The sequence below is a fragment of the Henckelia pumila genome, chromosome 3 (assembly GCF_033568475.1).
Source record: "Henckelia pumila isolate YLH828 chromosome 3, ASM3356847v2, whole genome shotgun sequence".
NCBI classification, from domain to species: Eukaryota; Viridiplantae; Streptophyta; class Magnoliopsida; order Lamiales; family Gesneriaceae; genus Henckelia; species Henckelia pumila.
In genome coordinates, this window is record NC_133122.1 from 167,463,458 (window position 1) to 167,477,620 (window position 14,163).

At 41.2% G+C, this 14,163-nt stretch overlaps 2 protein-coding genes across 2 annotated transcripts; one reads left to right on the forward strand and one right to left on the reverse strand.

Annotated features, from left to right (window-relative positions):
* Positions 1 to 394: 394 nt before the first annotated feature.
* Positions 395 to 1,798, forward strand: LOC140889913 (uncharacterized). The gene has a single exon (XM_073297656.1). It carries the CDS (start codon positions 395 to 397, stop codon positions 1,796 to 1,798), a length of 1,404 nt encoding a protein of 467 aa, XP_073153757.1.
* A 10,496-nt stretch (positions 1,799 to 12,294) lies between these two features.
* On the reverse strand, positions 12,295 to 13,839 carry LOC140889914 (uncharacterized). The gene is made up of 3 exons (XM_073297657.1): positions 13,811 to 13,839; positions 12,648 to 12,898; positions 12,295 to 12,521 (listed from the first exon to the last, which is right to left on the reverse strand). The coding sequence occupies exons 1-3, from the start codon at positions 13,837 to 13,839 to the stop codon at positions 12,295 to 12,297; spliced, it is 507 nt and encodes a 168-aa protein (XP_073153758.1).
* Positions 13,840 to 14,163: the final 324 nt, after the last annotated feature.

Sequence of the window (14,163 nt, forward strand, 5' to 3'; positions counted from 1 at the left end):
CAGTCATCTAGCTTAGTTATTCAGCATTGTTTTGATAATTTTGTTTAGCATGAATATTTTGGTATTTTGATTTGATTTTTGGTTTCTTTCATGTTCATTTTTGAGAATCAATAAAATAAATTATTCTTTTGATAAATTATTGATTCGTTTGTTCCGTTATTTCCTTCCTTCATTAAATATCCTATTTCGACAAACTCTTAGAACTCCTTTATTGTAGGAAATGGCCGGAGCACCCCCTAGAACTCGCAACAACAACAACAACAACAACAACAACAACAACAACAACAACAACAACAACAACCAGGGGGATAATTCGAACCCACCTCCAAGAATCAACCTTAGTAGAGAAGACCTTGCGGCTATTGCAGCAATAGTGGCAACAACTATACAAGGGATGGGAAACATTAACGGAAATAGCAATGGAAATCCGCCACCTCTACCACCTGCCCAAAATGGAGTCAAACTCCATTACGAGGCTCTTCGCAGGAACCGAACTGAAATGTTCAAGGGGGATGCCAATCCAGAAGTGGGACGAAATTGGATGAAGAAGATGGAGGACCAACTTCGTTTACTTGAAGTTCCTGAAGCACTGAAAGTAGAGGTGACGATTCCTTTTTTGGAGGACAAAACAAGGAAATGGTGGGAAGCCGTTTCACCTGCTATGCTAGCTGTGGGAGCAATCACATGGCAGCAGTTCCGTATCGCATTTCTGAAGCAGTACTTTCCAGCTGAAGTTAAAATGCAGAAGCTGAGCGATTTTGAGAATCTTACGCAAACACCAGACATGACAGTGGTGGAATACACTTTTAAGTTTAATGATCTTGGGTCCTATGCCCCAACAATTATGGGAGACGATGATCTGAAGTTGCATCGTTTCAAGAAGGGGTTGAATAGTCGTATACAGTCGGCATTAGCAGTTTATCAGCCTGCCAACTTCGCGGATTTGATGGGAGCGGCCATCCGAGCTGAATCGGATATCAGGCGTCGTGATAGTGAATTCAAGAACAAACGACCACCGATCAACCAATCTCCTCAAAATGGTCAGAATTCCAAGCGCCCGAACCTGTCTGGCGGATCTTCCAAGGGAACTTACTCTGCTCCAAGTCGACCACTGATCAAACCGTGTCCTACCTACAATTTCCGTCATGAAGGGGAATGTCATCGGAAAACTGGCGCCTGTTTCAATTGTGGGAAGTTGGGGCACCGAATGACTGATTGTCCTGAACCAGTAAAGCCAAGGATCGGGCCGAATGCTAGTACTGCGCAGGCCCAACCTAAAGAGATAAAGCCCAACGCCCGTGTGTTTGCTATCACACAAGAAGAGGCTGATGACGCGAATGAAGTCGTGGCAGGTACCATTCTAATCAATACTAAGCCTGCATATGTTTTATTTGATTGTGGTGCCACTCATTCGTTTATATCTAAGAGGTTTGCTAAAAAGATAGGGCTTATCCTTGAGAAACTAACTGAACCACTGAGAGTAGCAACCCCTACTAACAAGATAATTGAGACACTCAAGATACATAGAAAATGTAAGATGTGTGTCTGTGAACAAATCTTTGATGCTGATTTGGTAGAACTCAACATGGTAGAATTTGATGTCATCCTTGGGATGGATTGGTTGTCTAGAAATCATGCAGTGGTTAACTATCGGTATAAGAATGTTAAACTTCGAACCACAAACCACGAAGAAATTTCATTCCAAGGTAAGACCAAGTCGAGGAAACCTCTCTTGTCGGCTTCCCAAGTGGAAGGCGATGAAAAATGGCGAAGAATTTTATCTGGCTATGGTAAATGAAGTGAAGGAAGAAGTGGAGCTTAAAATGGAGGACATTCCGATTGTACGAGAGTTTTTGGATGTCTTTCCAGAGGAACTACCCGAAATGGTTCCAGACCGAGAGATTGAATTTGAGATTCAGCTAGAACCTGGAGCTGCTCAGATTTCGAAAGCTCCTTACCAAATGGCACCAGCGAAACTCAAGGAATTGAAAGAGCAACTACAAGAGCTGCTGGACAAGAAGCAAATTAGACCGAGTGCATCCCCGTGGGGAGCCCCAGTCTTATTTGTCAAGAAAAAGGATGGAAGCATGAGAATGTGTATAGATTACAGAGAGCTCAACAAGATCACAATCAAGAACAAGTATCCTCTTCCAAGGATAGATGACTTGTTTGATCAAATTAAAGGAGCTACTGTTTTCTCCAAACTAGATCTGCGGTCGGGCTATCAAAATTTGAAGGTCAAGACAGAATATATTCCAAAGACGGCTTTTCGAACAAGATATGGGCACTACGAATTTTTAGTAATGCAGTTCGGCTTGACAAATGCCCCTGCAACATTTATGGACCTCATGAACCGAGTTTTCAAAAAGTTTCTTGATAGGTTCGTGGTGGTTTTTATTGATGATATCCTCGTATACTCACCCAGTGAAGAGGATCACAAAGAACATCTTCGTATTACATTGCAAACCTTAAGGGAGAATAAACTCTATGCCAAATTCAAGAAGTGTGAATTTTGGTTGAAAAGCGTGGCATTCTTGGGACACATTATCTCAGCAGCCAGAGTCTCGGTGGATCCCAAGAAAGTTGAAGCAATAACAAACTGGCCCAGACCCAAGTCAGTGACTGAAATTCGAAGCTTCCTAGGGTTGGCTGGCTATTATCGAAAATTTGTCGAAGGATTTTCCTCAATAGCTATACCTCTTACGAAACTCACCCAAAAGAACGTAAAGTTCGATTGGAACAAGGACTGTGAAAAGAGTTTCGGAGTCCTGAAGGAAAGGTTAGCATCTACACCAATAATAGTGCTACCCGAGGGAGGAAAAGATTTTGCAATTTATAGTGATGCATCAAAGGAAGGTTTGGGATGTGTGCTAATGCAAGAAGGGAAAGTGATCGCCTACGCGTCTAGACAGCTGAAACCTCATGAGCAAAACTACCCCACTCATGATCTTGAGTTAGCAGCAGTGGTGTTCGCACTGAAAATTTGGAGACATTACCTCTACGGTGCAAAGTGTGAAATTTTCACTGATCACCAAAGTCTCAAGTATTTATTCACGCAAAAGGAGCTGAATATGAGACAAAGAAGATGGATCAAACTCTTAACAGATTATGATCTAATCATAAGCTACCATCCAGGTAAGGCCAATAAAGTGGCCGACGCCTTGAGTCAAAAGAACATGAGCAAGAATATTATAGCTTCATTAACGGCACAACCTTGTCTTCGTGAAACAGTCAAGTTGAGCCAAGACCTAGATCCGTCGTTGGCTAAGTTCAAGGAGCAAATCAAGGAGGGTAAGTTACCAGATTTTCAAGTGGATGATAAAGGAATCCTATGGATGAAAGGACGTTTATGGGTACCGGACGTCAATGATCTTCGAAATGAAGTCATGTCTGAAGCACACAAGTCAAAGTTTTCAGTACATCCGGGGAGTACAAAGATGTATAGAGATCTAAAAGGGAATTTTTGGTGGAATGGAATGAAGAAGGATGTCGCAGAATTCGTCTCTAAGTGTCAGGTATGTCAATAGGTTAAAGCAGAACATCAGCGACCTGGAGGGCTACTCCAACCATTAAAAATCCCAGAATGGAAATGGGAGCACATTTCCATGGATTTTGTAGTGGGACTCCCTGAATCAAAGCAGAGGCATGATGGTATTTGGGTGATCGTAGATAGACTCACAAAATCTGTGCATTTCCCACCGGTACGCATGAAATATAGTTTGGACATATTAGCTACGCTATATATGGATAATATAGTACGGCTACATGGGGTTCCAGTCAGTATCTTGTCTGATCGAGATCCAAGATTTGTATCGCGCTTTTGGAAGAGCTTTCAGCAAGCTATGGGGAGTAAAGTCACACTCAGTACGGCTTATCACCCTCAAACTGATGGCCAAACTGAGAGGAGAATCCAAACCCTTGAAGATATGCTGCGGGCATGTGCCCTGGATTTCAGCAGCAATTGGAGTGAACATTTACCTTTAATTGAGTTTTCTTACAACAACAGCTACCATAGCAGCATTGGAATGGCTCCGTATGAAGCACTGTATGGGAGAAAATGTCGTTCTCCTCTTTATTGGGATGAAGTTGGAGAGAAGGCTGTTATCGGACCCGAAATTATTCAGGAGACAGTGGGAAAGGTTGCAATAATCAAGGAGAAACTTAAAGCTGCTCAAGATTGCCAGAAAAGTTGGGCAGACCTGAAAAGAAGACCGGTCGCATTTGAAGTTGGCGACAAAGCTTATGTCAAACTTTCGCCTATGAAAGGAGTCGTACGTTTCTGCAGAGCCGAAAAATTAAACCCGAGATATGCGGGACCATTTGAGATTCTCGACAAAGTGGGGACATTGGCATATCGACTAGCTCTACCACCTGCTATGTCAAGGGTCCACAATGTGTTTCATGTATCACAGCTACGAAAATACATTCCCAATCCAAGTCATATTTTGGAAGCTGAACCATTAGAGTCTGATGGTAATCTGAATGAAGAACTAAAGTATGAAGAAGTTCCTATTCGAATAGTGGATATCATGGATCAAGTCCTTAGGCGAAGGACTATTCCTTACGTCAAAGTGCAATGGTCAAATCACACTGAAAGAGAAGCTACATGGGAGTTGGAGGAGAAGATGCGGGAGAAGTATCCATACTTATTCGAAGAACAAGCTGATTCAAGTTTCGAGGACGAAACTTCCAATAAGGAGGGAAGGATGTGAAGACCGTAATTTTTCCTTAAGGTTAAGATTTTATTTTAATTATTATTTTGTCTTGTATTGATTATTAATGTATTTTTAATAATTAGTATTAGATATTGTTGGAGATAGAATATAATTTTGGGTATCTTGATAAAATATTATTAAGATAGGTGATCAAGATCTAGGTGTGGTCAAATCTTGGGAGATAGATTCCTATTCAAAATTTTAAAGGCATGATCCTAGTCTATCATTATTTATTTTGTGTGCCTATAAATACAGACTCAAACTTCACGATATTCACGTTCATAAATCTGCCAAATCCTTCTCTTTGTTTTCGACACTGGAGCCTATTTTTTCCTCCATATTATTTTCGTCAGATAGCCTAGAAACTTTGATCTGTATTTTCGTCCAAAAATTTAGTCCCTTTACCTTGCTTTTCTCGAAGTTATCTTAGTCCAAAAGGTTAGTGTTCCAAATTGTGTCAGAAGGATTGCCAAAAGCAATTTGTGTCAAAGGGATTTTCAAAAGCAATTTAAAGATTTGGGTCATTCTTCTTACACCTTCACGTGACTTACAAGGAAATTGTTGGGAAATTGGTAGTAGAGTATGCCTAATCAGATCAGTCTAGTTCGAGAGTTTGCTTCGAAATTATTTTCGGTTCAAGCCTTGCCCAATTCAAGTATTTGATTCCGTACAAGTTATTCGGTAAGTGGGCTTATGTTTTAAAATTATAGGTATGTTTTACAAAATTCGATCGCTCATGTTAATCGTTGGAATTTTGTTATTTAATATTGTTCATGATGATGATTTGCTAAAAATATGTTTTGACACTGTTATGACTCGAATAAGGAGTAGAAAGGGAATTTCCGAACCATGTTATGTTATGGCCCTGATACGGTGGGTATAATAACCGTTCTATGACCTCACCCCTTAGAGGGATTACATATAGGAGACTGATCAGTTAGCCACGAATAATGAGAGGAATTTCAGTGTCTTGTCAAAAATTATGTTATATCATGTACAATATGTTATGATATTGTTTATGCTATGCTATGCTATGTTGAGACATGATATAAAATGTTTATGATTTGAATTAATTTATGAGTTTTGATATAAATATATATATGTATATATTTTGGTATGATCGACCGGCCCCTACTTGCTGAGTGTTTCCCAAAACACTCACCCCCTTACTTTTCCCTCCCAGATGATGATGAAGATGATGATTTAGAAGAGCGTGAACAAGATATGTTTTGGGGATGGTGATAGAAGAATTTTTAAGAGTTTATTTGGTTATTTCATTTTGGGATTAATACATTAATATTTTGTTATTTAAGTTTATAGACGCTTCCGCAATTGTTATTAGTTTTGGATTATCGTGTTGTAAAGACAATATTTTTGGAGCATTTATTTATGAGAAAAGACTGATTTGCATATACTGTACTACGAGGCTTGTTGTTTTATAATTTGTGTGAATTTTAAACAATGCCGGTGGCACGTCTCAGTCTCGGGGCGTGACAGAATGCTTTTTTTTTTTTTTTACCACATCATGCATTACGTTTTTCTATGGTTTCTAGTGAATGATTATATATATTGAGGTAGTGTAGACTGTAGAGTACCTTAAATTTACACAAAATAATGGGTCGTGCACCAGAGTATAGACAAAAATATTTAAGTTTATTTAAGTCATGTATGAACTGTGTATGGTTCATTATTTGTTTATTTAGACAATAAATTATATATTGATGTATTGTATTTTTTATTTTCAGGAAATAAGCACAAAATTTATGCTATGAGGGAGAAGCAAGTTTACAACCACACAATGAGCAGGAGAGGTTATACTCGTTTGACTCAAATTATGGTAAATATATTATTTGAAAAACTCTATGAATGTTCTTTTTAAAATTTTCTTATATAAATAAAGATATATTCTTTTAGTTATGCTTCTAATATATATATATATATATATATATATATATATATTTCAATGTGTCTCATACTCTAGGAAACAACAAGTCCAGTAGTTGCACCAATTACAAGAACAAAGGTGTGGCTGGAAGGTCATACAAAAAAAAAATGAGAATGAACATTTTTTAATTTGTTTTTAAGTTATCTTATTATTTAGCTTTAAGTGTGATGATGATGGTTGGATGACATGTGATAATTTGTTTAAATAATTGCACTGTACATTGGTAGCTAAAAAGGCTTTCATACGAAAACTTTATTAACAAAATATTTTATGCCGCGAAAAATGTTATCAGCAATGTTCAACTCACACCAAAAAAAATTAATATAAACACATTAGCGGCAGTGTGTTTAATTTAAAATATTTTATAAAATTTGTGACAATTATGCTGAGTTACCAGCTTTGTCATAATATAATCTGCTTAACAGAACGTTGATGCAAGAACTGATATGATGAGTGCAAAAAACTCTTGTACTGCAAAGTTGAGCTGATTACTTAGGAAGATATAGAAAAGTGCGATCAAGTAAATAAAAAGGATATTTTTATACAAGTTCGAAGTCTAATCTTCTTTGTCTCTCTTTCTTTTGTTTCCAGAACTATTTGCACTAGAAGTCTTTGAGTTATACAATACTTTGTACAAACTCAATCCAATCAACTCTCGATTAGAACTCCCAGCAACTCATGTAATAAGATTCATTAAGTAATCAGTCTCTGACATCACGGCGTCTTCCGGTGATAGGTAAAACAATAAGGGGCTGAGCCTATCCTCACGACCTATTTCTAAATAGATACAGTCTAGAAGAATCATGCATGTGCTAAAATAGTAAAACATGGCACATAAAATGCAACATAGAAGTGTATATATCATGTCGGCTATCTCAGTCAGTACTTACGTACCTCAACACCTAAATCTCTAAGACCACAAGTTTAGATCCGAGCCTACAAGTCAATATTATTCGAGTCACTAATACTTCTCTAAAGCCTTAACTAAGCTAATAGATCCTCCCCAAAACTATCAGGGATTCAAAGTTATACCTGCGTCCGTCGTCAGCCCTTTGCTGTCGAAGTCCCAACTCCTGGCCACAGCTCCGCTACGACTCTTGAAACGCCTCTTTATCGCCCAACGTCGACTACTATGGCCAAAAGCCCCTAAAACCCCTCAAGAATGGAAAGAAAAGGAAATGGAATGAGCAAGAGATGAGGCTCCTCGACCCCATATTTATAGACCTCGATCGAAAGCTCCGATCGCCTCTTCGGAATCTCCGATACACCTGATTGGAAGCTCCGATCCCTGATCAGTGGCTCCGATCTCTGCATGCATGTCACGTGCAATGGCTCTCCAAAAAGTGTCTCTCCTGCTGTTCGGAAGCTCCGATCGTCCTTCGGAAGTTCCGATCTCTTCACCCCAGATGTCACCCATGACGTCATCAAGTTGACCTCATCTTGGACAAGTGTCCAGTGCAGTTCGAACGCTCCGAATGCAGATCAGACGTTCCGATCGCACTTGCTTCCGAACACTAACTTACCTTCCGAACTGTACATAGATCGGATGCTCCGATCCTAGTTCGGACCTTCCGATCCCACCGAAGACTTGGAACCCTCTTAGCTATTTTCTAGTGTTCTGGGTCTATTTTTGTGTTTCTTAGACCCATTTGGAAATTCCTTAATCAAGTTTTACCCAATTTAATCATGATTAGCAAGTTAATTACTTATTTTGGATACGGGTCACTACATTCTCCCCCACTTAATAAATTTTGTCCTCGAAATTCAAGCTTGAGGAATAAAGTGGACAAACCATAAAATAGTTATTTATTACATCTGATTCTCAAAGATTATAACACTATTCCAAAAGAAAATACAAGAATCAAAACAAATCTGGATGCTTTGCATGCATCTGGCTCTCAAGCTCCCAAGTCGCTTCCTCGGTACCTCCGCGCTGCCATTGAACCATAACTAACGGTATGCGCTTATTACGAAGTACCTTATCCTTCCTGTCCTGAGAGGTCTCTCCACATACGACAGATCCTGCTCTAACTGAACCTCTGTTGGATGCAGCACATGCGACTCATGTGCAACATACTGTCTCATTAAGGACACGTGGAACACATCATGAATGCCAAAAAGATAAGGCGGCAAGGCTAAACGATAGGCCACATCTCCAGCTTTCTCAAGAATCTCAAATGGTCCTATGTATCTTGGTGATAACTTGCCCTTAAGCCCAAACCACATAACTCTCCGAAAATTTGAAACCTACAGAAAAACATTCTCTCCAGGCTGGAACGCAAACGGTCTACGATGCGTGTTAGCGTAGCTAGCCTGTCGATCTTGGGTAGCCTTGATCCTCTGCTTGATCAACTCCACCACATTAGTCATCTGCTAGACTAACTCCGGACCTTCAACCTGACGCTCGCCAACCTCGCCCCAAAACAAAGGTGTACGAAAGCGGCGTCCATACAGAGCCTCAAATGGTGTCATGCCGGTATTGCGATGGTAGCTGTTATTATACGCAAACTCAACCAACACCAAATGGTCATGCCAAGCTGGACCAAAATCTATCACCGTAGCTCTAAGCATATCCTCAAGATTAGAAATCGTTCTCTCAGTCTGTCCATCGGTCTCCGGATGATAAGCGGTACTCAAGCTCAGAGTAGTACCAAGAGCATGCTAGAAGCTACCCCTAAACCTAGAGGTAAACCTCGGATCTCTGTTGCTAATGATGCTCAGCGAAATCCCATGCAGACAAAGAATCTCTTGCACATACAACCGTGTCATCCGATCAAAAGTAAAATCCCGATTATACGGAAGGAAATGCACGGACTTTGATAGTCAACAACAACCCAAATCTCATCACAATTCCTGGAAGACAACGACAAATGGGTGACAAAATCCATCGCCACATGCTCTCACTTCCACTCAAGAATCCCTAAACTCTGAAGCAAACCACCAGGATGTCGGAATTATGCCTTGACCCGCTGACACACAAGGCATCGAGACACGAACTGATACACGCTGCACTTCATTCTTTTCCACCAGAATCTCGTTCGTAGATCCTTATACATCTTCATACTTCCTGGGTGAACAAAGAATCTACTACGATGAGCCTACGACAAGATCTCATCCCTCAGTGTGAAATCAACAAGAACCACCACACGACCAAAAAAACACAACAAACCATCAGCCTAGAGATGGAAACCAGAAGTATTCACATACTTAGCCAATCGTGCTAACTTTTGAGTCTTTAGATTGGAAATCTGTGCCACTCTGATCTGAGTATACAAAGCTGGATCGGAAAGCATTGACGAAACACAAATTCCATGTTGCTCCTTCCTGTGACAAAAAGTTAACCCTAAGGAACAACACTCCTCTACCACTCGCAAAACTGAGCTGGTATGAAGGGAACTCACATACACTTTGCGACTAAGCGCATCATCAACTGGATTTGAAGAGCCTGGATGATACTTGATTTCAAAATCATAGTCCTTCAATAGATCCATCCACCTACGGTGCCTCATGTTCAACTCAGCCTGAGTGAACAGGTACTTCAAACTCCTATGATCCGTAAAGATCTCAAACATCTTACCATACAAATAATGACGCCAAATCTTAAGCGCAAAGACAATGGCTGAAAGCTCCAAATCATGTACGGGATAATTCTCCTCATGAGTCTTCACTTGTCTGGAGCCATAGGCAATCACATGCCCATTCTGAGTCAACACAAATCCAAAACCCTAGAGAGAAGCATCGGTGTAGACTACGAAACCACCAGATCCAGACGACAATGTTAGAATTGGAGATGTCGTCAAATGACGTCGCAACTCGCGGAAGCTCTCTTCGCACTCTGCTGACCAAACGAAAGAAACATCCTTCTTCGTCAATTATGTCAAAGACCTGGCTATCTGAGAGAAATTATCCACAAAACGTTGGTAGAATCCTGCCAAACCCAGGAAACTACGAATCTACGAGGCTGTTGTCGGATGTGACCAATCCAGAATAGACTCTGTATTGCTAGGATCAACTGCCACACCATCTCAAGAAATCACATGACCAAGAAAGACAACTTGATCAATCCAGAAATCACACTTACTGAGTTTAGCGTACAACTGTCACTCTCTTAATATTTGCAAAACATAACAGAGATGAAAGGCATGCTCGTCAACATTGTGAGAATACACCAAGATGTCATCGATGAACACTACCACAAACTTATCCAATTAATCGTGGAACACCTTATTCATCAAGTTCATGAAGACAACAGGAGAATCAGTCAATCCAAATGGCATCACTAGAAACTCATAATGACCATACTGTGAGCGAAACACTGTCTTAGAAATACCTCATATCCGACTCGCAACTGATGATAACCTGATTGCAGATAAATCTTGGAATACACAGACGTACCCTAAAGCTGATCAAACAGATCATCTATCTGCAGAAGAGGATACTTATTCTTGATTGTCACCTGGTTTAGCTGTTGGTTGTAACGATCCAACGTCGTTCCATCGCTTCCCTCCCCAACCTATAGCATGGGATCGGATCGCATGGTTCGACGGGCATCGTACTCATGACCCCCCACTTCTGGCCGTGGGTTTTTGCCCTTTCCAGCACTTGAACCCTGTACCTCCAGGATAAGTACATAGATTCCTAATTTTGCAACCCACGGCCAGGAGTGGGGAGTCATGAGTACGATGCTCGATGAACCATGCAATCCGATCCCATGCTATAGGCTGGGGAGGGATGCAATGGAAGGATGTTGGATCGTTACATCGGTAGTTCATGAAAAGACGCATCAAACCATCCTTCTTATTGATAAACAGTACTGGGGCTCCCCACGGTGAAACACTAGGTCGAATGTAGCCCTTATCAAGAAGATCCTGTAACTACTTCTACAAATCTCATCTCTTATGGAGCCAAACGATAAGGTGCTCTAGAAATCGGCGCTGTACCTGGCAACAACTCAATGCCGAACTCTACCTCTCACACAGGTTGCAAAATTGGAATCTCGTCAAGAAAAATATCTGAAAACTCTTAGACCACTGGTATCTCCTAAATGTCTGAACCCTCAAAGGATTCATCAATCGCGTAGGTAAGGTAGCCTTCTCCGCCAGAATCTAAAGCACGACAGGCTTTCAGTGCAGAAACAACTGACATCGGGGGTCGCGCTCCCTCATCATAGAAATACCACGCATCCCCATCCTCAGGGATAAACTGGACAAACCTCTGGTAGCAATCCACTATGGCCTTATAGGTAGTCAAATGGTTGATCACAATAATGAAATCGAAACCATCCATCGCTAAGATCATCAGGTTAGCACTCAACTAATGGCCCTCAAATCCCAAAACACAAACTACAACTAGACGCTTAGTCAATACCTCCTGACCCATCGGAGTCGAAACAGCTAACAACACGTCTAATGGAATATACGGTAGTCTAAATCTCTTAACAACTCAAGCTGATATGAGAGAATGAGACGCACCAGTATCGATCAAAACACATGCAGGAAAACCGCACAAACTAAAGGTACCTATGATCATGCGCTCACTGTCAGCCTGAGCTTTCTCCGGGTTCAGCGCAAAGACTTTCCCATGAGAACGAGGGTGCAAAGTTGAATGACCACGGGAAGAAGTCTGAGGACGCTGCTACTGCGACTGCTGATACTTCTGGACGGTAGCATGAGAACCTCCACCGCTACCAGAACCACTCGCTGCTCCCATATGGTTAGGACAGTCCTTCTTCAAATGACCCATCTCACCATAGAAAATACAAGTACCAGATGCACGACGACACTGTCCTGGAGGGTGTCTCCTCCTACACTGCTCACAACGACTATCCTTCTGACGAACAAAGTGGTAAAAACTGCCGGATCCTGAAGAAGAAGAGGAATTAATACCCTGCTTCTTAAAATACTAGGCTCGCGGACCCAAAGAACTCGAAGATTGAGAAGTCTTCAACTCCATCCCTCGCCTCAAAATGATCTATTCCTGGCAAAAACGGTTCACCAAGCCCTCATACAACGTAGGATCATCACAAACAATCACCCTATCAAAGTTCTCCAGGTTCAGGCCCTGGAGAAAATGGTCGTACTTTGCCTCTGAACCGGAGCCAATATGCGGACAATAGGGAAGAAGATCAATAAACTTCTGCTGGTACTCATCAATGGTCAAAGTCCCCTGCTTCAGATTAAGAAGCTCTATCGCCTTTGCCTGACAAAGTGCTGGAGGAAAATACAACTGACGAAACAACCTGCATAAATCGGCCAATGAAATAAAACCTTGATGAAGAAGAGTTTGAGCTGATGCATATATCCACCACTTACGGGCTCGACCCTCCAACAGAAAAGTAGCGGCCTCCATCTTCCGCTCCTCCAAACAATCAAAAGCATGGAAACAGTGCTTCATCCGCTCAAGCCAATCCTCTGCTACCTCAGGAGTCTCGCCTCCCACCAATGGCTTAGGCCCGATCTGAACGAATTTATGCTGCTCGAATTGTCATTTCCATTCTCTATGATGGCGATGTGCTCGCTGACGTCTAGGAGGTTCCACGTCACCCCAACGTCCAACGCTACCCTGACTCTCGAAGTCTCTATCAGCCATCCGAAAGGATTAAGACGCATTAAAAGCCAAAGAGACAAACCTAAATCCCAATAATATTTTATGCATGCTCTGATACCAATAAATGTAGCGACCCAATCCAGATCCGCTACAAATCAGAAGCTAATTAAGCATGCATTTAACTTAAGCAAAATATAATCAGACTTTAACAGCGGAAATATAACAATCCATATGCAACCTAGTCGGCGGAATACAACCGACACTAAAGCCATAAAATAATACTATTATAATACAACCAAATCGAAATGAGTATCAAATCCCTAAAACGTAAGGGAAACTCACTACAACCCTAGCCCCTGGTCTCCAACCTGTCGCGATCCTCCCGCATCGCCCAATCTAAGACCTGCCATGTCCAATAGGGTGTCCAAAAAATATAGAAATACTGGACGTGAGCGACTATGCTCAATTCAAAAGCAATGATATATAAACAAATATGATGCAAGAATGACTTAAAATCCAGTAAAACTCAGTCTGCTCAGGGGTGCCAATAGAATATGTAGTACCGGCTAGAGGGCGACTCCGCGAGGTACATCCACATACTCACCTTATCAATGTAGCATCATTCTCTGCCATCACGGCATCTCCTGGTGATAGAAAAACAATACGGGGTTGAGCCTCCCCTCACGACCCACCTCTAAAGATACCTCAACACCTAAATCTCTAAGACCACAAGTCTAGATTCGAGCCTACAATTCAATATTATTCGAGTCAATAATACTGCTCTAAAAGCCTTAACTAAGCTAATAGATACTCCCTAAAACTACTAGAGACTCAAAGATATACCTACGTCCGTCGTCAGCCCTTTGATTTCAAAGTCCAAACTTTTGGACACAACTCCTCTACGACTCTTTGAACGCCTCTTTATCGCTCGATCCTCGACTACTAAGGCCAAAAACC